Source organism: Anas platyrhynchos, chromosome 5 (genome assembly GCF_047663525.1).
Source record: "Anas platyrhynchos isolate ZD024472 breed Pekin duck chromosome 5, IASCAAS_PekinDuck_T2T, whole genome shotgun sequence".
In the NCBI taxonomy this organism is placed as follows: Eukaryota; Metazoa; Chordata; class Aves; order Anseriformes; family Anatidae; genus Anas; species Anas platyrhynchos.
This window is the reverse complement of record NC_092591.1, coordinates 65,066,801-65,090,058: the sequence shown is the minus strand read 5'-3', so window position 1 is coordinate 65,090,058 and position 23,258 is coordinate 65,066,801. Positions and strand designations below refer to the sequence as shown.

General features: G+C 39.1%; 1 protein-coding gene across 1 annotated transcript; it reads left to right on the top strand.

The window, feature by feature from the left end:
* The first annotated feature begins 8,469 nt into the window (after nucleotides 1-8,469).
* Nucleotides 8,470-21,700, top strand: LOC140002614 (death-inducer obliterator 1-like). The gene is made up of 6 exons (XM_072038516.1): nucleotides 8,470-8,529; nucleotides 9,655-10,250; nucleotides 10,761-10,914; nucleotides 11,949-12,038; nucleotides 12,685-12,889; nucleotides 19,064-21,700. The coding sequence occupies exons 1-6, from the start codon at nucleotides 8,470-8,472 to the stop codon at nucleotides 21,643-21,645; spliced, it is 3,687 nt and encodes a 1,228-aa protein (XP_071894617.1). The 3' UTR covers nucleotides 21,646-21,700.
* Nucleotides 21,701-23,258: the final 1,558 nt, after the last annotated feature.

Sequence of the window (23,258 nt, the reverse complement as noted above, 5' to 3'; positions counted from 1 at the left end):
ATTTAGTTTTTATGAATGCTGCCTGAAGAATTTGTGCCTAACATAAATGCGCATACCCTTTCTTGTTTTTAACAGAGTCAATGATAGTGATGATCTGGTCATGACAGAGAGTGAAGTAGGGGAAGTAGCACTCAATATTGAAAAGGAGGTGTTTAATTTGTTTCAAGTTACGGACAACCGATACAAGAGTAGATACCGTAGAATCCTGTTCGATCTCGACGACCCAAAAAATCAGGTTTGGAATTTACTTAAACAGTAAACGTACTGAAATATATTCTGTTTTTTAAATAATACATCAATATGTAGTTTCAAGAGAGAGACTTATGAATTATGCTCTAAAAAATTGTTTGAAAGCCATTCAAATATTAAATAATCCAGTTGGAATGGAAGTCCAGTTGGATCGCGTGTATTTATTAAGATTGGCCTTTGTAGCGAAATATTTGTTTATTGAATGGCATTCTTAGAAAAAAAATAAATGTTTTTCTTCTGTGACGTTCTGTGGTTTGTATGGGAGACCACTTGTGTACATGATAATTTATCTTTTAAAGGAAAAAGAAGCTGGTGCAGATGGGAATAGTGACTAGACAACGTAATTTCTTTAAAAAAAATTCTACTATAGATATGAAACAGGAGTGGCAGTTCATCTCTCGAAATTCCTGTTCAGTAGAATTGATAGTATATTTTATGGTAATGTGGAAAATTCATACTTCATGATGATTTCATCATTAGTTTCTGGTTGCTGCACCGTGCTAAGTTTTCTTAAGATTAACTGGCATTTTTAATAGGGAATTAAGAAACCTGAAAGGGTTTTTGTTGCGAAACCATTTGTTGTCGACGGAAGGAAGACACAGACGCTCAATATGAGTGATCAGTGAACTTCGATTTATTGGATAGCTCAGTCGTCTTTTATCTAATTCAATATAATTAGCTCATACATATTGCAAAAGCTAAGCTCATGATTGGTTAGTGCATTTCTCTATTCTATCAGCTAGTTTCCCACCAAAATAACACAGTTAGTACTTTCCCAGCATACCAACAGATATCACGTTCTTGTACCTGAAACCTCCCTGAAACCTCCCTAAAACCTCCCAGAACTTACATTCCTTCCCAGGCTGCATTTACGTATTTTCTCAGGCTCATTTGAGCTGTGTTCGATACTTTGTTAACTCGCGGCCTCCTAGCTGCTCAACATCCACATGACCTACTTCACTTACCCATTCCTCCACAATTCCCCCGTTTTTATTTTGGGCTACAAACACCTTCTTTGTGAGTTGTTCTAGTTTCCTAGATAAGCAGCTAAAGACTACCTGCGCAGCAATTATAATCAATACAATTATAAGCAAAAAGCGAAGTCCCTCTTTGATTAAGTTAAAAACCCATCCCCCTACATTTCCAAAGACAGATTTAAGCCAATCATCAAACCAATTATTCTGTATCGTAATTTTTTGTGTATGATCCATTAACCATTTTAATTGATTGTGAATTGATTGCCCATGATCAGAGAGATTAAAGCAACACATTCCTTCTACATCTTCACACCCATGTCCTTGAGCTAGTAGCAAGAAATCAATTGCAGCTCTATTTTGTAACACAGCATGTCTTATGCTCCCCATATCTTGCGACATTTCAGAAAGAACTTGTGTTGTTACATTTGATTGTTTAACAGCCCATCAAGCAAGCCTATTAATGTTAGTCAAAGCGTGTGCAGTTCCCACACCAGGCACTAAAGAAGCAAAGAATCTTTTTGCTGGACCCCACAATTCTACATTATCATTGCAGTCAGAACCCAAAGTTTTTAATTCTCGTTTAATTCTTCTGCTCCCTGTCGAGTTCTGCCACGAGTGCAAATCTGGAACGAAAAGTGTGAGTCGTCCTAGGTAACACGGTCCCCCAAAAGCATTAGCTGGTATTCCTTGCCATGCACGGTCCCCACAGATTAAAAACATGCCAGGTGGCAAAGCTTTGGCCTGACTTTGAGACCAGATCGAATTGGTGTCACCTATTTCATACGCCCCAAATGGTACACTAATGTTCCCGGTGTTGTTCCATCCACAGTAATGTCCATTGGCCTCAAATCCAGGGGTCCTCGATGTTATGTTGATCCAGTGTGCTTTATTTTGTTTCCCTTCATGGAGTACAAAGCATGTTTGTGTCCAGTTACTACTGCTATTCCCCACTACCACAGACCCCAGGAGATCCAGTTCTTGAGGGTCCCATGGCAATGAGTTATTAAGAGCTTGCAAGGCAGCAACTACTCCATCCGAGACATTAGCAGAAAAGGATCTAGTGAGTAAAGTAACACTGGCAGAATATGGTGCTAACATTTCACTCAGTTCCTTTGGATCCCCTATTGGGACCCCAAATAAGCACGTTCTAAAAGGATCAGATGCAGAAGCAAGAGACAGACAAAATGAACTCTGTCTGGTTTCATTAGCCCAGGTGACCCACATATTCTGCTGAGGGTCAATCTTCCCTAAGATAGCATTACCATGTCCAGCCATTATTATAACTGATAGCATAATCAAAGTCCCTTGTTCTGTTACTTCAGCCATGATCGTTGTCATCCTCTTCTTTCTTGATGGCTGGCTTTACACACCGACTAGGCACCCAGGTTGGACCTGTAGGGGAAGAGACACATACATAACCTCGTCCCACATAAATCACATCAGCAGGCCCTAACCATTGCCCTGTTTTCATATCTCTGTACAATACTCTCATAGCACATTTATTATCATTTTCAGATTTGGTATAATGTTGTGCTGCAGGTGGTTCGTCATGTTCCCCAAAAACACACAAATGATTTAGAACAAATAGAGTCTTGTCTACCCTTTCTCTAACATCAATAATGTCTTTAAACTTTTCTAAATATTGTTTAACTGTTCCATTAGCCCTTTCCACAATAGCCTGACCAGTTGGTGAATGTGGAATACCAGTAATATGTTTAATGTCCCATAGTTCCATGAATCGCTTGAATGGCCCACTAACATAGGCTGGACCATTATCAGTCTTTATAGTCTGTGGTACTCCCATTACTGCAAAACAACTGGCAAGATGACGTCGTACATCCCGAACTTTTTCCCCAGGCTGCGGTGTAGCCCAGATCATGTGACTATAAGTGTCTATTGTTACATGCAGATATTTCAATCGTCCAAATGCTGGAACATGAGTGACATCCATTTGCCACACTTCATTGGCTTTAAGCCCTCTTGGGTTTGTCCCGACTCCGAGACCCACCCCTGAGTTATAATTGCTACATATTGGACAAGCTTTTACTATCGCTTGTGCATCAGCTCTAGATAGTTTGTAAGCCCGCGCAAGTCCCTTAGCATTCTGGTGAAAAATAGCATGAGCCTCCCTAGCTCTACAGAAGGGAGATAATGGCGCTTCAGTGGCTGGAGCGGCAACTAATTTATCCGCCCGAGCATTGCCTTCTCCCAGTCCCTCCATCCATTGATGACTTCGTATATGTATCACCGCATAGGATTTGCTTCTCTGCGCTATAGCAAGCTGTAAGCTAGTTAATAGTTCTGCAAGGCGTTCATTTTTTACATCTCTTAAAGCAGAGTCCTCTATACGATTAGCTATACCTACTACATACAGAGAATCAGATACTACATTTAAAGGGGCATCTTTCCATTTTATAAATGTCCACACAACCGCATAGAGCTCTAATGTCTGTAATGAATCGTTGTCCTGGCCCTTTAAAATTTGGTGTTGCCAGCCTTGTTCGTCTTTCCATGTTATTGCAGCAGACTTGGAGCGCTTCCCAGCGTCCGTGAAAACAGTTACTGCATCTGCTAACGGAGAATCCGACCGCTTGGGCTGGGTTATCCATGCTTGGTTTTCCATCCATGACAATATAGTTGATTGTAATGTCTTTGCCACTATTGTGGCACCATCCTGTAATAATGCAGCTTGTAGTTTTTCAGAATTCTGTATGTACCATTCCAAGTCACCTGGCTTTATTGGTAGCCAGATTGTACTTGGTGGAACTCCGTCTATTTGTAGTATCCGATTTCTTCCTTTCTTTATTAATTCTGACAGCGTGTCAATTTTTTCTTGAATTGTTCTTCGGGGTTGCAATGGGGGAGCTGTCCACTCCAATACCACAGTTTCCATTTCCTTTTCCCCCGTTTTTATTTTTTGCTGTGTGATAGCACCCATCAAGTATTGTGGACCACACAAAACAGTAAAATCCAGTGGCCTGTCAGGTATGCGTCGATGTGTGACACGCGTTGTGATCAATGATGCAATTTGTTGTAATATTTCCGACTGTTGTTCTGATAATGTCACCTTTGCGGCAGGATCAGTTCCTTTTAATAAAGGTCGAAGGGAATTCAACAGTTCATTTGGAATTCCGACCACTGGCCTAATCCACTGTAAATCTCCCAGCAGTTTTTGAGCATCATTGAGAGTTGTGATGTTCGATTGGATAGTAAGTTTCTGAGGCTGAATAGTAGAATCTGTGATTTTCCACCCTAAGTATTTCCAAGGGCTTGTCTCCTGAATTTTTTCTGGTGCAATTACCAGTCCCATTTGTTTAAGAGCAGCTGCCGGGGCATTTTTCTGCTGTAAGGAAAATATCTCCTCCTGGGCTAGCAAAATATCGTCCATGTATTGGTAAATAATTGTTTTTGGCCATGCGCGGCGAATTGATTGAAGTGCTGCATCAACATAGAGCTGACATAAGGTAGGTGAATTACGCATGCCCTGAGGCAACACAGTCCATTCAAATCTCTGATACGGTCCTTCACGATTTATAGCAGGAAGTGTAAAAGCAAACCTCTGTTTATCATTGTCATGTAATGCAATTGTAAAAAAGCAGTCCTTGAGATCCACAATTAGTAATTTCCACCCTTCTGGTATCATAGCAGGATTAGGTAATCCAGGTTGCAGTGCTCCCATAGCACACATCTGATTATTAACTGCTCGTAAGTCATGTAGCAAACGGTATTTCCCTGATTTTTTGGGAATCACAAAAATCGGAGTATTCCAAGGGCTTGTTGACAGTCTCAAATGCCCTTGTTGATACTGTTCCTGTACTAATTTATGAGCATGTAAAAGACTTTCCCATTTTAGTGGCCACTGCTCAACCCATACAGGTTCATCAGTTTTCCATTTAAGTGGGATCGGGAAAGTCCAAGCAATGGCCACACCTAAAAATTTTGATGATCTGTCGTGAGAATTGCTCCCATTTGGGCAAGGATATCTCGCCCTACCAGCGCTTGTACTCCTTCAGGTAGTGATAAGATGGAGACACTGCATTGTACCACCTTATCACCTATTGTCCATTGTAGCACTGGTGACCGACGAGCAAGAGTCATACCTCCTACTCCCGAAACTGTGGCATTAGACTCAAATGCAGGCCAATGTGAGGGCCAATCCTTTGTGCTGATTATAGATACATCAGCACCAGTGTCCAACAATGCCTCAATCTGTATTTTCTCATCCTTTAAACACACAGTGACTTTTTGTCGTGGTCTGTGTCGCATACCAAGTGTCAACAAAGCCACTTTTCCCGTGGAGCCAAATGCTCCCAGTCCTCGATGCTTTCCAATTCCGATGCTAATGATTCAGCAAGATGAGGCAATGGGATCAACTGTGCTATTTTTGTGCCTTTCGGCACATGAATTGGAGGAAACATTGCAGAAACCATAATTTGTATTTCCCCAAAGTAATCCTTGTCAATAAGTCCAGTTAATATTTGTAATCCATTCATGGTGGCAGACGATCTCCCTATTAACAAAGCTCCCACAGGTTCCTTATTAACAATAACTGGTCCAATAAGTCCTGTTTTTATCCTGGTGGGTCTCGAATCCAATAAAGTCACATCGACTGCGGTTGCCAAATCCAGGCCGAGGCTCCCTCTGGTCGCTGGTCGGAGAAAAAGGGATTCGTCGCAGCTGGTGCTGGTGCTGTTGCCGTCGCTGCCGTTGTCGTAAAAGCCACTTTTTGTGTCGTCGCGGGGCGGCTCCTCCCGCTGCTCCGGCCGTTTCCCGACGCATTTCGGCGGCATGCTGAAGTGCTGTGAGTATTTGTTTGACAATTTTGGCACCACACAGATTCTATTTTGCAGTTCCGTCTAATGTGTCCCGCAACACCACATCGAAAACAATGATATTGCGGTGTCGATACTCGTCCACCGGGGGTTTGCAAAGGAGCAAGGGCTGCAAATACTTTTGACTGTTCTTTCACATTATCACCTAATTGTTTTACTGCTTCTACTAACATAGTCTGTGGGCCTACAGGTACCTGAGACATTCTTTCCAATCCTTCCTCTATTGTCCAAGTACTCGGTAACGTAGCTAATATACTACGAGTTGAAGGGTTACAATTTTGGAGTGCACATTGCCTTAGTATAGTGCCTTTAAGATAATCAGGAACTCCCGCTGCTTGTATCGCATTTGCTACCCGATCGATAAACAACCCGAATGGTTCCTCCCTGCCCTGTTTAATTCCCATGTAGGACGGCATTCCCCCTGGCTCTCTAATTTGTTCTAATGCTCTTCTGGCTAGATTCATTGATACCTTAGCTTTGTCTGGTCCCAAGAGTGCCTGCGCCTCTGTTCTAAAATATGGTCCCATGCCCAGTAATTCGTCTAATGTAACACCATACAAGGGATCCCCAGGCGCGCGTATTATCGCTACCTCTTCTTGACAGATACCATGCCAATATGCATTAAACAAAAGTTGTTGATGCTGTGTCAAGATTAGTTTCATTATGCTACGAATATCTCCTGGGAGCAAAATATTTGTCCCCCAAATATAGTCTAACATTTGACGAGTAGGTTCTCCCTTTAATCCAGACTCATTTACTGTAGATCGTAATTGTGTTAATAGTTTCCAATCTGAATTAGTCAACTGAGCCTGTACATTTCCCTGTGCATCTGGAGGTGAATACACCACCGGATAGGCTGTTGTTATTTGTGCTGCTACTTCAAGATTCCCTTCCTTCATTGCTTCATGTGCTATTTTTTTCCATGTCTCCTCCCTGTCCTGTATATTGATTTTAAATGGACTTGTTGAGAATGAATTTGTACCTGACTCCTCACCCACCCTTTCTTTATTCTCTGATTGTACGGGCGGAGGTACAGGCGGAGCTGTCGGTGGCTGTGACTGTGAAGGTTCTTCTTCCCCTGATATGGGTACCGAAGTCCCTTGTGGAATTATAACTGTTCTATATGATGGTGGAGAGGGGTAAGCTTGTTCCTCAGCTCTTTGCTGAGTAGAGGAAGAAGCAGAAGCCCCCCCCTTCTGACTGGATGATCCTAATCGTTCTGTTGCAGCAGCAGCTATTTTTTGTTCAGCTTGATGTGTTGCTAATGCATTAGTTACCGCCCTCCATGGCTTCATCAATTTTTTTTGCTATTTTATCATCACTAATTACTTCATCAAATAATTTGTCCCCAAACTTCCTCCACTCTGCTTGTTCAAACACAGTATCAGGATTTAAAAAACAACCCTTAACTACCCCATAAGCTAATAACTTTGGCAATTCCTTTTTACAACATATATCCTGTGTGCCCCGCTTTTCTAAAAAGCATTTGAGCAAATTATACGCCGCTTGTCTCTCCATACCTTTATATACGTCGGTACCGTTGCAGCCTTTGCAAAGACCTCGGCGACGCTTTCCGGCGGGACCCTCTATAGGCTCATCCCGGGTGCAAGGACTCCCTTTCCGAGCTGCGGGTGCGGGTGTGGTTCCATTCACCTTTCAGGCCTCGGGTGCGGGGATTCAGCAATTTGTAATCCTTTTCACCTCCTGAGCTGCGTTGCAGGACCGGTCCTTGTATTCCGTCCAACCGTGGCTCGCAGGTACAATTCCAGCGCAGGTTCAACTCCAGCGAAGTCCCTGTTCCTGTATTGCAGGTCCCTGTTCCTGTATTGCAGGTCCCTGTTCGGGCGCCATTTGTTGCGAAACAATTTGTTGTCGACGGAAGGAAGACACAGACGCTCAATATGAGTGATCAGTGAACTTCGATTTATTGGATAGCTCAGTCGTCTTTTATCTAATTCAATATAATTAGCTCATACATATTGCAAAAGCTAAGCTCATGATTGGTTAGTGCATTTCTCTATTCTATCAGCTAGTTTCCCACCAAAATAACACAGTTAGTACTTTCCCAGCATACCAACAGATATCACGTTCTTGTACCTGAAACCTCCCTGAAACCTCCCTAAAACCTCCCAGAACTTACATTCCTTCCCAGGCTGCATTTACGTATTTTCTCAGGCTCATTTGAGCTGTGTTCGATACTTTGTTAACTCGCGGCCTCCTAGCTGCTCAACATCCACATGACCTACTTCACTTACCCATTCCTCCACAGGTTTTGACAGTCCAGCACTGCAAATCATGTTAGTTGCTTAAGTTATTCAGCATGGCAACAAAGTGTGGTTTTTTTTGTTTTTTTTTAGGGACTTCTTCATCGTGTTCTTCGTGGAGAAATCTCACTGTCAAAACTAGTGAGAATGAAACCCGAAGAACTTGTATCTAAAGAACTGTTTGTATGGAAGGAGAAACCAGCCAAAGCGGTAAGCAATACAATTCTCCAGTGTGTCCTTAGATATGAACTAACAGTAACTTCACCAGCCCTTACCACCCATAATTAATATATTGTTTTCTTCCTAATGAAATATGAATAACGTAAGCTTTTTCTCTTCCACTAGCCAACTGATAAGAAAATACAAAATAAAATTATAAAATCAGTATGCAGACTTGTTACTAAAGTGTTTTTGTTTCTCTCAGATGTTAGAGTCGAGAAACAAATCACACGAGATCAAGAAAGCAGCTGTAAAACGGGAACAAGTGCCAGATGTAAATATGGAAGACTCTCCCCCGGTGTCTGATTCTGATGTAAGTATTAGCTATTGCTTTAGCATGGAGGTGCCAAGGGAGATAAATGCTAACTAGGGCCTCAAATTTTGTGTCAGAAATGCAGGTTGTTTCAATGAACTGTAAGAATATCACCTAGTAGGTGCGCTATGAGCATTTTCCTTTTGGTTTGAAGGAATGCAACAACCTAATATCGGGCATATATCGCATGTGCTTCTAAAATATCAGATGATGCGTGTTTTTCAGACCTTTGCCTCAGTTTACAGCAAAATCTTAGCCAATTGTTTTCCCCCCCAAAAATGTGATCAGTATTACAATTCTGTATTCTCAGGAAGCAGTTAATGTGATAGTATCTACTTCAGAATTACATGAAATGAAATGAGGACAAATACTATTTGAGAACTCTGTTTGACATGATATTCTTAAACAAATGATAAAAGGGGAAGAATAGTTCAAAATTCCATCTTTTTGTCAGTGCTGCTCAGAGCAGTAGTTCTGCACAGCCCTTAATATCTTTTTAAAGAACTGGAATTAACGGTTTCAAAAGTATTTTTTTATGATTGAATTTAGCAATCAACCAGAATGTTTTCTGTGTTTGTTCATTTCCAGGAGCAGCAGAAGTCAACCCAAACTGTACAAAATGTAAATAGTGCTCCTTCTCTAGACGTTTTTAGCAGTATGTTGAAGGATACAACAAATGAACATCGAGCCCATCTTTTTGACCTGAACTGCAAAATCCGTACAGGTATCTACAGTGTTGACTTTGTCTGAAGTAAAAGGATTATTAAGAGCATTGCTTGCTTACTTGTTTTTCTCTTCAGACCTTTTCATTGTTAAACAGTAATCAAAAACACTTTAAAATTAATTTTGTAGGTCAGATTTCAGCATCTGAAGATGAATTACCACCGAAGAAGATAAAATTAATGGCTTCTGCTAAAAAAGCAGTGTCAAAATCTAAACCAGAAGTTCAGCGAAAATATGAAAGTTCTGCACCATCAGCAGCAGCGGAGCCTGCTAAAGAGGCAGCCTCTGAAAACACAGAGGAAACCGAAGTTGCACCTGCAGCAGAAGCAGTTTCCCAGTCAAGCTTAGAAAGAACTTCCATTCCTACAACCCAAGGCCATGACAACACAGATACTTCATCTGAAGAACCTTCGACTTTTCCTGCCTCTTGCACTGGTGCAGTTGTCACAACTGTAACAGTTTCTGGCCGAGAGCCTAGAACACCAATGAGCGGCTCCTCTGGTACTACGACCACAGCCCTGCGTTCTGGTACTGCATCTGGTGAAGTTTTAACAGGGGAGACAAAGCAGGAAGTGTCAAAACCAGTTATGACTGTCCCCAAATCAATATTAACAAAGCCATCGTCCTCAGCAGATCCAAGATACTTAGCTGTTCATCAGTCACCCAATATCAGGTGTGTATATTTAATAGTAAGCTAAGCCACTGAATCTCTGGTCTCGCTATGTTCAGTTTGTTTGTCCCCCTTTGCTTCTTACCCTCCCCTGCCAATAATCAAAAGGCATGTTCAACTTTCAATGCGATTACCTGAACTTTAAATTTTTAATTTGTCATCTCCTTGTTTAACTTCTCTAGTTGGTAAAATTTTCTGAGCATCGTTATATATTGACAGTAAAAATTCTTCAATGTGTTTTAACAGAGAAATAAAACTTATAAGATATTTGACTTTAAATCTGCATGTGCATTCAAATATATTAAGTGTTTGTGAGGGTTGGTTTAAAGCTGCTCCAGACTTTCATCCTATATTGGATGAAAGTGGAAAACATTAACAAAGCATTTACTAAGGCTTCTGTTACTTGCTTTTTTAAAATAAAGTAATTGATCAATAAGAGGAGGGAAGAAAAGAAGAAGAAGGAAGCATTCTTACTGTGCTCTATAACGTTTCTCTTTTGGATTTGTTTTGCAGCGTTGCTGAGCCACGCTCACCTCAAGGCAGCGATACTTCTCTCTTCCTCTCTCGCCTCAACACCATTTGGAAAGGATTTATTAATCTGCAGAGTGTGGCCAAATTTATCACTAAAGCATATCCTGTCTCCGGGTGCTTTGATTATCTTAGTGAGGTTAGCACTGACATGTTTATGCGTTTAGAATGTATTGCAGTTCCTGTTGTTAGAAAGGCTGGGGTCACTGTGTATGGTGTTATATTGGACGTGTAACAAAAAAAAAAATTGCATCCCTTTAGTAATCTCCTTTAGTAATAGGAACAGTAGCCTGAGGCAGGGGGGAGGAGAGAAAGCCTTTTAAAAAAAATTCCTCACCTATTTGTGAAGAATTCTCATGTCTGTTAATATGTTTCTATATATGTTAGTATCTAACATAGAATAATAGCTTGATTTCAAGATCAGTTTTTGACGAGAAGCATCATCAGCATGTGTTTTGAAAGAGATGCCTTGTTCTGCTCACAAACAGATGGATGGATCACTGATGTGATCTATTAGAAAAGTTTGGCCATTTATTAAAAATATCATCCTTTGATTAACTTTGATGCAACTGCTTTTCTATTTTGGGAGGGTGTACATTCAACTAATTAGGTAGTATGACAGCTTGTGATGAAACAACTGAGCAGTTACTTAACTTCTCTGAAGAAGTGTATTTGTTGTGATTGAGGGTTTCAGGCGTGTAGTTTAGGTCTTTTCTTAGGAGGGTTGGTGGCTCTCTTGTTGTTTTTGCTAAAACAGGTTTCACTGTCATCATGACAGGAAGCTAACTAGAATTCATATGGGTGCAAAAATTTCAGATCAATTGAAAGCGTAGATAAAAGCTATACTACATATAACAGGTTCCCTGTAAAAGCAAAGCTAACAAATAGAATCGGCTGATAGGCATCCAAAAGTATTTGACCTTCCACTGCTATCTTCGTCAGGCAGTGCTTTTTCTGTTTTGTGTGTACTGCCAGCCTTCCAGTAATATGCCATAATGAACTCCTTGCGTTTTGGAAACAGCCTGTCTGAAATTAGGAATGTATATGTGCAAGTTCAGTAAAACATAGTACTGTATTATCGCCTAAGCTACTGGGATGGGGCAATCTGTGCTGGTTCAAAACTGTAGCCTCTCTTTCCTTTTCTTATACGACCATGTAATGCTTCTTGTTTAGGATTTACCAGACACGATTCATATTGGTGGGAAGATCTCACCGAAGGCAGTCTGGGATTATGTTGGCAAACTCCAATCTTCACTTTGTAAGGTATTTACTTAAAATCCTTTGGAAAACCAGGAAGAAATATACAGCAGCTTTTGATAGAATTTCCTTGTTACTAATTTATATTGATGTCGATCATACCTAGAAAACTCCTGCTACCACTTATTCCATTGAAATTTTTGATTTATTGAAGAAACAGGTTTGCCTGTTGAGCTGCCAATCGTCTTTCCCCTGTGTAGTAGTTAAACATTCATACAACCTATTGTTTTTTAATGATTGAATATAAACAATCTATTTATTCAGTTACTGAAGATAGAAATTCAATTTTAAAAGACTAGGAAATTATTAGTAAGCGTATGTAATAAATTTTACTACTAAAACCCTTATGGATTTAGTAAAAATGAAGGCCAGTATGCAAATATAATCTAAGAATTTTCCATTTCTTTCATAATTATTTGAATATTCTGAACCTAAAGAGGTGTAGCTTGATGTGAGATACGTAAATAGTTGGTCTTTCTGAAAATGACAAAATTGATTCTGGTTTAATATTACCAATTGAATGACAGTATTTTCTTAAATCTTGGTTTAAAGCTGCTCCAGACTTTCATCCTATATTGGATGAAAGTGGAAAACGATTTTATTTGCTGATGTGTTACAGGTTGAATTTTTCCACTTTGATTTTGTATTTCAGGAATTGTTTTTGATTCGTTTGATTCGTTTCCATCCTGCCACAGAAGAAGAAGAAGTTGCCTATATCTCTCTCTACTCCTATTTTAGCAGTCGTCGTTGTTTTGGTGTTGTAACTAATAACAACAGATATGTCAAGAATCTCTACCTGATCCCACTGAGTTCTAAGGACCCAATTCCTTCCAACCTCTTGCCCTTTAAGGGACCAGGTAAGCACAAAATTTAGGGGAGGTTAACTGCTAGGTAAAATTACAAAACGAGTAAATCAGAGACCAATTGGTTTTGAATGTTTAATGTAAGCAGAATTAAAAAATACATAATTTTATAAAAACATTTTAAAAGTGTGCATATAGGAAAAAATTGCAAAGTCAATCATCTCAAGGTGACATGGTCTGAAACTCACATAGCCTTTCCAACAAGATAAATCTCTGCTGTTAGGAGGATTTGTTTACCCATCAAATGGAGTACATAGAACAGCCACTATATTGAGACAAACAAGCAAACATTATCAGAACATTCAACCGACCCTACTTTCAACAACCCATAAATCCACCAAGTTTTAGGTCCCTACAAGCCATGTGCTGTCCCCTAAATCACATAGGAGACTCTTATCCCACGGAGCAGTCAAGAAATCTCTGAAGACAAAGGTAACGTTTATGGTTTCACTACATTGTTGTTATCTCATGGTATGTATTACGCTGTGCATGCAATATGCATGTACACGGGGTCTGAAATATTCTGTGCTACCTGGATCAAGTTCCAGACAAATCACTGACTTCAGAACATTGGTTTGCCTGGGAGCAGGCAAATTCCTTTTGCGTAGGTGGCAGACAGTAGGTGGTATAGGTTGGTATATATTACGCTCTTCTATTTTTAGTTAGAGTTATCAGCAGTAATGTATGGCTCGAATTTGCTCCATCTTTGTGCATTGAACATGGAAACAGAAGAAATGAGAATGAATTCAGATGTGAAACACCTTTATATTACAAAATTTGAAGTCACCTTCATCTGAGGATGGAGGCGGTGCATATGCTTAGTTTCCAAATAAGTACCTTTTTTCATATAGAGTAACAGGTTGAGGAGCTTAAGAGCTACAGGTTACAATGAAGGCAATACTTCATTGTTGTAAGGATGGTGTGCAAAATACTAAACAGCGCAAAATAATTACACACTAAAACATGTAAGGAGCTGACCTTTCTGACAAGCTGACTGTCCTCTGCTACCCAAATACAAGTTTAGGACTAAACTCAATAAAGCATTCTCAGGGCTTATATTCATAAACAGAGGTGTGTTCTGCCTGGCCAGGTTTTCACATGTTAATGGCATACGACTCAAAAAACAGTAACAAAAAAACACCACCAACAAGTAATGTAATGCTAGGAAAATACTCTTCTTTCCTGCATGAAATTGCAAAGGGCGCTTGCTTTGTGTTCTTGGACAAGATTTTTCTCATACACTCTGAGCCTGTCTTAACCTGCTCTAGGGAAGCATTTAAATGATCTTCCCCTCCTTGCATTCTTGAGCAAACGTAGGCTGTCCTTGTACATTATCTTTTATATTTCTGTTGTAGATTTCATTTCAAATGAAGCTTTTAAAGTGGAGGCCTGGCAAAAGTAGACAGACTTGTTAGTATTAGTATAGAAATGAGGAATGTCAGGCTGGTTTTTACAAAATGTAAATAGGAAAAGTTCTTTCAAAACTGGAGGTAATTGCCCAGAAGAAACATAGGTATAAACACTTGCAGGCATGTATTAATACCGCAGCGTAAAAGACTTGTAATACATACTTGTTACTGACATCTGACGGAATTTACTGTTTTTTATACCCAATAAAGATATTTTTTGGAAAGTGGTCATTGTATCCTTAAATTTGTGTACCTTCAAATAGAGTTTAGCAAGTACTCAAAAAACATGACAGTGTAAGATACTTTGATAAATATGACTGGGGGCGGGAGGAGGGGGAGGACAATAATCCCATCACTCCAGAAGTCCTAGCTGGAAGATATTCCAGCTGTATCAACCAGCTCCATCAGGTGCATACGGATTATGAATCTGTTATGAATCCTGCTTTCTGATGGACTGGATTTGGAACACAACTGAGGACCTCTGACCTGCTGTAGTGCCTAGAAGATCTACAAAACTTTGTCATGGGTGATATAAATATAGAGGAACGTGGAAGGATATTCACATTTATTCACTTCAACCACCTCAGATATTTATTACCAGATATTATCTGTTGGTGGGATGTTCAGCATTGTGGTTTGTTTGTTTGTTTGTTTTTTTCTGGTAGTTTACTGTATGTGAATTTGTTTGTCTCGTTTCACATACACACAACACTATTTAGCACTTTCATCTGTAGATCTGAAAACACTTTGAAAAAAAATTAAAAGGTATAATCAGTCATTATTAGCACTAGGAAGACGCACTTATGGAGGGATTTATTGGCAATGTTGGAAATGTATCGGGTACCATACCTATTTAAAATAGAAGAATTTTAATTTAAAAAGTGTATCAGCAGAGGGCATGCCGCAGTATCTCTTCCGTTAGTTTAAGCTTGGAAGCGTTTTTAAGTATGAAGGCATGAAATCTCTTCAAGATATTTAGAGTACTCATAGCAGTATGGAAAGCAGCAGTAGTAGAACAACATATTTTTGATGTCAGCCACTCCCATTCAGCAAATGTACCGTAATGTGCAGCAGTGTTACAGCGGTGGAAGTGATCTCTATCACTGAATCCAGATACACCAACTTGATAGTTTTCAATCATGCTTTCACAATTAACTGGGACAAGTATTTAAACGGCGTGTTGATAATGATTACAGCTTTGCTTGTATTGGTCTCTGCAGTTAAAAGTGTGGCATAGGTCTGTTCCCTAAGTTTTGCCATCAGTGTACAGAAATTAGGGATGTATCCTTAGTGGTACAGTTAACTTCCTAGCAGCTGCAGATGGTAGGGACAGTATGTGGCCATTACGTAGATAAATACTGCAAAACTGATTTCATGAAAATAAAAAACGTATTTAACGAAAAAAAAAATATTAATCCCATAGTAATATTTAATACATCTTGTTTAAACAGATTTAATTACAGGATGTAACTTGATAACACCATCGTGGTCTTCAAATGCAGAATGCATTTAACAATATTTTATAAATAATTTAGCATCAAAAGCTACTAACATAGCTTGCAGCACTTAAAATGCTTGCTTGTGAAAGATAGTTATTGAGCAATAGTTGGAGACTGCAGCCAACATTTTCATGTAGTTATTACCTAAAATTAGGCACTTAACCTATTTATGGATATTGAAACCTATTTACGGATATGGAAATGGAATGGGACTGAGCTTTGAAGTGCTGGTCTGGCTGTATATTTCCATCCAAAAGAAGCACTTACTGTGTGATCGCTTTGGATTGAATGAATTTAGAAACTGGGTTAGGCATCTGTTGAAAACTACAGTATCAAAATGTAAAATTGTAATGGATTTCTTCTCTGACCAAACTAAACAGATTCAGTTATAACCGTTGTTAATTTAGCTTTGGAATTTATCTTGAACGTGTGTTTAAGTTTTACTCTGATTTTATTAGCGACGATCTCTGTCTCTTACAGGGATTCAGAACTGTTTTTCTATCTTTTTGCTGTTAATTTTAGATACACAGTCCAATAGATTTTTGAAACCTGCTCGTTTCAATTAGTCAGTGTTTGAGATGCATGTTGTGACTAGTTGGATAAATCACAGGTCTCTGCAGAAGGGCAGATAACCAATACGTTAACGACAGAAGAACAGTGAATGCTTACGAGGAGTTGTAGGGTGAACACAGATTTGAGAGATCCTCTGCACGGGTCGATGCTGACCAAATGTGGAGTCCTTACTCACCTGCTGATAAAGAAAAAATGTAAAGCAGTCACTCAGAGTGAATCATACCTAACTATTGAGTCTCTTCAGAGTGTACACAGTCTTCCCAAGTAAGCTGTCTTTTGAGCTATGCCCTGATGTTATGTATTAATGTAACTTCATCTGGGGTAGTAAACTATAGTGATCAGAATTGCTAGGATTGCTTTTAGGCAGTGGGTTGAAAGGAGTTTTTAACTGGGTGAATCAAGGATTTGTGATCCTTTCCAAATAATCTTAGATTCACCAAAGATAATTACTTGTTTAGTTCCTGTCCTGCCTCCTTTCGTTGTACATCTTGCCGTCCCTGCCCTCTCACAAGGGCAATCTGTATAGAATTATAAGCAAACTAAATTATAAGCAAGTCTTAGTTTTGGTTAGTATAGCTAGGTCATTTTCTTGATGCATTGATAATTCGTGTGTGTATATATATATATTTCTAACCATGGAAGAAAGTGAAAATTGGCAACACAAAATACTGAAATACTCTATCTGGAGGAAAAAACTTGGCACTGAATTTTAAATGTACAAGTAGGAAATAATATGTGCTACTAAATGAAAAATAGAAGTTTATTTAAACCAGCATGGCCAACATCCTCTCAACCACAGAACTATGTAAAACTCAAACACTGAACTTTGAAGTAATCTGAAATCAGCTGTGGAACTAGAATGCATTCAATCAAATTTCAGTGTTATTTTTTTTCAAAATACTTAAAATGAGAGCTGCTTCTGATAGGAAACTTCAAGTAGATTTTGCATTGGCCCCAATTTTTTCTGTCTTTTTGCAAAGACCTTCTAGTGAGTAACCAGATTTTGCTGGTCTCTCCATTCTGTGGCTAAAACAGGCGTGCTGCACTATTACCAGTCACAGTCAGAAGAACACAGAATTTCAGAATTTAGGCAGGTTACTGCTTAATGAAATATTTATGCTTAATGAAGCTGTGTTGAAGAAGTCATCGTCTTGATTTACCTGGTTATAATCCTCTTGCTGAGGAAACCTCACATTGAACTTAAGAAATAGGCTTACCTCATTTCATTCTTTCTTAGCGTACGTGAATATAATTTCAGCTATACAAATAAAAACAGCTGATGTAATTTTCTCATAAGATAGTAAATTTAGGAGCCCCCTTAAAACTTTGAATTCCGTTGTTTCAGCAAAGGTTCATACTTATGACTGGTAATGGCAAATAGAATTTATCTGCAACTATGGGAAGTTTGGGTTTTTGCTGGTATCAAGAAGTTTTCAGTGGCAATAATTAGTTATTTATAAGTTGTTCCTTAGTGAGCAGTTGGTTTTGTTTAGTAAGAGACTAAAGATATACATAAATTCATATATTACACCTCTTTTAAACTCTTACTTAAGGGTCATGAATATAAGGGACAGTGTAGGTTTTAGAGTCCTCATCGTATAACCACAGTAAATCTCTTTGCTGTTAGTTTCATTTCTGTATTATTGGTTCCTTGCTGGATGCAAATATTAATATGGCTCCCAAATGAGGATCTCAAGTCACTAAATCCAGAAGTTAAAATCCTCTCTTTATATGTTTTTTCTACATTTGCCACTGACTGTATGTTAAAGGATTTATTCCCTGCTCTTTATTCTGGTTGTATTTGTCTTCCACGAGTGCCTGTGGGAAATGTGAATGTACAAGGAAGGAATACAATAATGTGAAACGGACCTTCAGCTGTTTGCATTTTTCCTCTTTATGGGAAACTTTCTGGTCATTTCTGGAAATGCTTCTCCAGGGATTCAAGCCTGAAGCTTTCACAATGGAGTAATTCTGCTCACATTTCTTACTTAGGGAAGGGTCTGTGGCATCAAACTCAATTCTACAACAGTGTTAAAAGTCACCTTGATGGAATGGTGTAAATGTCAGTCCGGTATTTTAGCACAGATTAGAACAGAAATGTAATTATTAAGTTTAACAATGCCTCGTGCTTTCTTTGTAACAGAAAGTGAAGTGTTTGTTGTTGTTGTTTGTCTGTTTGTTTGTTTTAATAGCATTAGTTTTTTTCTCTTTATTTCTAGTTCTTCAATTCCAACGTAGCCCTACAGAAAGTTAGATTGCTTGTCCAGGTTTTCTCACTTATCAGTATCTCTGTGTATATAAGGTATTTGCAAAGCATTTAGAAAGGAAATATTTGATTGGGGGAGGAAGCGGACAATAATAAGTAGAAAGTAATAATACAAAAATAGGAAAACTTTCTTTAATTTTTGAACAGCAGAGACATTTACAAGGACATCTTTCAGTAAGATTCACCTGTTACTGCAGGTGAATCTTTTTCATTTTCATATATTTAATTACTATTAAATATATTTAATAGTAATTAAATATAGACACATAGGCTTATGGGATAATGTCACTGCATGAAATTTAGAAGAACTGTTACTGTTATGACTCATAGCTGCCATTATATAAAATGATAAGTTCCTATTGAGAACACAGATAAAAAATAGTAGTTTTTTTACACATGCAATCTTTGTGTTTCCTTTCAGGTCTCGAGTCTTCACGTCCGAATTTAATTCTTGGATTGGTTATCTGTCAGAAAGGGAAGCGTCTTGCTACTACCATGGATACAGACAAAATAGAGAAAAAGCGCAGCCGAATTCAGGTGCAAGAGGAAACAGAAACATCGCTGTACTCTAAGGGGCCAGTAGCTTCTTCACAAGAAAAGAAAACTCCGAAATACACACTGTATTCGGGAGACTCAGCTGTAAGTACAACACTACCTGGATCTCCTCCACCTCCACCCCCACTTCCCGTTCCAGAAACCTCATCAGTTACACCTTCAGTATTAAAAATACCGTCCTCGACTAAGAGTGGAACCACAAGTACTGTACCACCACCAGTTTCAGCTACCGCTTCTACAAGTGCTACTGCTACACATTCTTCATCCTCAGAAACTACCACACCTGTTGAGTACATCCCCCAGACACTTTTTGGTAAAAAGAAGACTTTTGAACCTCTTGCTAAGGAGACTGAAACTGTCCAGTCTTCAAATCAGGAAGCTAAAGCAGCTGTGGATGGAGGTGTGTCAGCTGTTCCTTTGCTAGATCCCATTGTACAACAGTTTGGACAGATGTCAAAAGACAAAGCTATAGAAGATGAGGAGGATGACAGGCCATACGATACCGAAGAAGAAGATGATCCAGAGAAAGCTTTTGAAATGCAGACCGGTGAAAGCAAAAAACTGTATAGTGTGGAGAAGCCCAGTAACACAGCAGAACTAAAGGACGAGGCCTATGATCTGGAAGACAAAACTATCTTGGAGGAAGCAAAAGTTACGGTTGATGATTTACCTAACAAAATGTATACAGACACTAAAAACACTTCCGTGGAAACACCTGCCTCGTATGTGCCAGATTTATCTGCGTCTTCATCCTTGGTGGAACTGCAAAAAATGTTAGAAGGATTAAACAAACAATTAGAAGAGCAGAAACGACAAACTGAGGAGCAAGAAGAAGCCCTCAGACAACAACGAGCAGCTGTTGGTGTTTCAGTGGCTCACTTCTCGGTGTCTGATGCTTTAATGTCACCTCCACCAAAATCTTCCCTAATAGAGACTGAATTGTTCCATCAGGACCAAGAGGCTGCGCAAAAAGTAGATTTACCTTCATCTTCCAATCAGCAAGCACAAGTTTTAAACCAGAGCTGTGACCCTCAAGCGAGTTTTCCAAACACTTTGCAGACTTCACTTGGTAAGGAAGATAAAACTTTAATTCCTGCTACTCAGCTTAGTTACGGTGGTGATAACTGGGTTTCCAGTGAAAAGCCTCCTGCAGTGCTCCAAAAAGAGGCACCTAATAGCAAATTTGAAAATACTGTTCAAGTTACTTTGGAAAATGTGAGTCAAGCAGTTTCTGCAGAACCTTCTACATCCAGGCCTTTACGTAAAGTGCTGCTTCCGACACCTCCAAGTACGTCTTTTCAGCCTAATTTCTCCACATCTAATGACAGTCAGTCTTTGCAAGATATGCACAAAGTATCCTGGTCAAACAAGGCAAATCCAATGTTTACTTCTCAGGAAAAGGGACCTGGTCACTTTGAACCAGACAGGGGTCTTTCTGTGGTGCAATACGAAGAACAAAGAAACCCTCAGCCTCATCAATTTGTAGAACAAACTGAATCTCCACCAGTTCAGGGTGAGGGTGGACCTCTCCCACAGCACTTTGAGGAGAACCGAGCTGGAGGTCCGTTTTCTTTGTCTGGGCAGAAAGGAGGACCTCCAGCACCACTGATGCTCAATGCACACGGAGGACCTCATGGAGCTAATTTTAGAGGCCCAGCGCCACAGTTCTCAGAAGAGCATGTTTCTCCAAATAACGATGGACAAAGAGGATCTGCCCCTGGAAGATTTGGAAGTCAAAAGGGTCCCATTCCTTCCTTATTTTCTACACAGCATGGACCACAGTCGCCACAAAATATGAAGCCAACCCCAAGACCACTCCTGGACCTTCCCAGTCATCCACCAGGCCACAGAAAGGAGACGTGGGAGGAAGCTGGGCCGTCTGCACCTCTTTCTGGTATTCCTGGGCAAGGGCCCGAGTCAGAAGGACAGTGGTCAGGATCTGACTTCCGAGAAGGCAAAAATCTTGAATTTAGAGGCCAGACATTTGAAGGGAGACAGAGAGAGAGATACGAAGGAGGAAGTAAAGACAAGGTTTTAGATCAGCCAGAGCCTCAGCAAGCAGATAATCGACAAAGCAGACCCTTTGAGGAAAGACAAAGGGATCGAGAACATGGCAGACCTTGGGAAAGAGACCGTGGCAGAAACTGGAACAGAGACAGGGACTGGGAGAGACACAGAGACAAAGAATGGGATAAAAACAGAGACAGAAACCAACGTGACAGAGAACGATCAAGAAGCAGAGACAGAGATCGTGACAGAGACCGAGACCGGGATCGAAGCAGGGAAAAAGAGCGAGATCGAGACAGAGATCGAGATCGTGAAAGAGGAAAAGATCGGAAAGATCGCAGTAAAAGTAGGGAGATCGGTAAAGAGATGAAGCCAGAAACACCTAAGGAAGGTCAGAAACCAACAGAAGCAGAAGCTTCATCTTCCACTAATCAGTCATAGAACTAGAACTGCTGTTATATTTCCCATAGATAATATACACCACTGCAAGGACTGAGTCAATGTCTTCTGTATATACTGTATATTCTCACCTTTGCAAAAATGCTGTTGTAAATCTAGCCTTACAAAATGTACTGACAAATTAGCAATTTTTGAACAACTGAGAACGACAATATTCAAATAGGTAAAAGGCAAGAACATACTGGACTTTCACTTGCTGCATTTTGTGCATAATGTTTTTCTTATAAAAATTCACAGCGTTACCTGTTCTGAGATTTTGTTTTTTCTACTTGCATCTTTACCTTAAAATTTCCATTTACAGTACAGAAATGGAAAAAGTCTAAGAAGAGCCCATATTGCTTTTTAAAATTATAAAGTTATGTTTTCCAGTAACTTGAATTGTAATTTTGTAAAAGAATTTAATCAAGACCTTAGGAGCCATACCTTTACATCTCATGTATGTGATATTTTGGTGTCAAAGTTGTTCCCACAGCACACGCTTTAAACAAGGAGTCAAATATTGCTGTCTTGTTTATTTTACAATGCAAGGGTCATGCGTATTTAGGAGAAGGCTGCAGAAGAACAGTGTTACTGATTATTGGACGGAGGATTTGAAAATGGAATGTTATAAGCTTAAAGTGCACTATCTTCCTTTTTATATACAGGTATTTTGTGTTTTGAAATCCATCTGTTAAGTGTACAACAACAAAAAAAAACGTACCTAGTTTTTCATGTGGATGAGGGGTTTTTAATTTCACATTTTTACAAACCTGCAATTAAAGAGTATATAAAAGTAGCACCTTTATAACCAGCAAAAAAATTAAAAAAATCAGACATCTATTGGCAAAGAGCTAAGACTACAAATGAATTGGTATACCAAAGGAAAGAAAAAGAAGTTTGTTAAATAAAAGAAGTTTATTAAATGGGCCATGGAATTTATTTCTTCGATTTAAATTAATTATGTGGGACATTTCTTGGGTTTTCTTTTGGCAGAACCTTGCTGGAAATTTAAGAAATGTCTCCATTTTCCTGTACTTTCCACTCTAAAAGTGTTTTGCTCCTGAAAAAAAAAAAGAAAAAAAAAAAAGTGTCACTGTTGTCAGACCCTGCTTATGCTGGTAGTGTATATAAGACTGTCCACTGAAAAAGGTATAAAACTGCATTAAGTTTGAACAGAAGATTGGTAATATTAATTATTAATTATTAGTAATATTAATTATTAATTATTTAGTAATTTTAATAATTATCAATTATTAATTATTTAGTAATATTAATTATTAGTAATATTGGTCTGTATTCTGAACCCGTAGACAAAATGTTAAAATGCAAAGAGGCGGTATTAAATGCAAACATCTACTATGGTGTAAGATTTTTCTTAATGAGATGTTTTTAATTTAAAGATATACGTAAAAGTATGCAAAAAGCAAGTGTGTTTGTTTAGGTTTACTTGATAGAAATTTCTGTAAATTGTATTTTATATGACGACTTCACAGGTTTTTGTTACTTTAAGTAGAATAAACATCTACAGTGAAACGTTGTCCATTTCTTAAATCTGTACATGTGTATTATTTTCTAACTAGCTTTGCTACTTCTCAACATGCCACCACAAGAGGCTG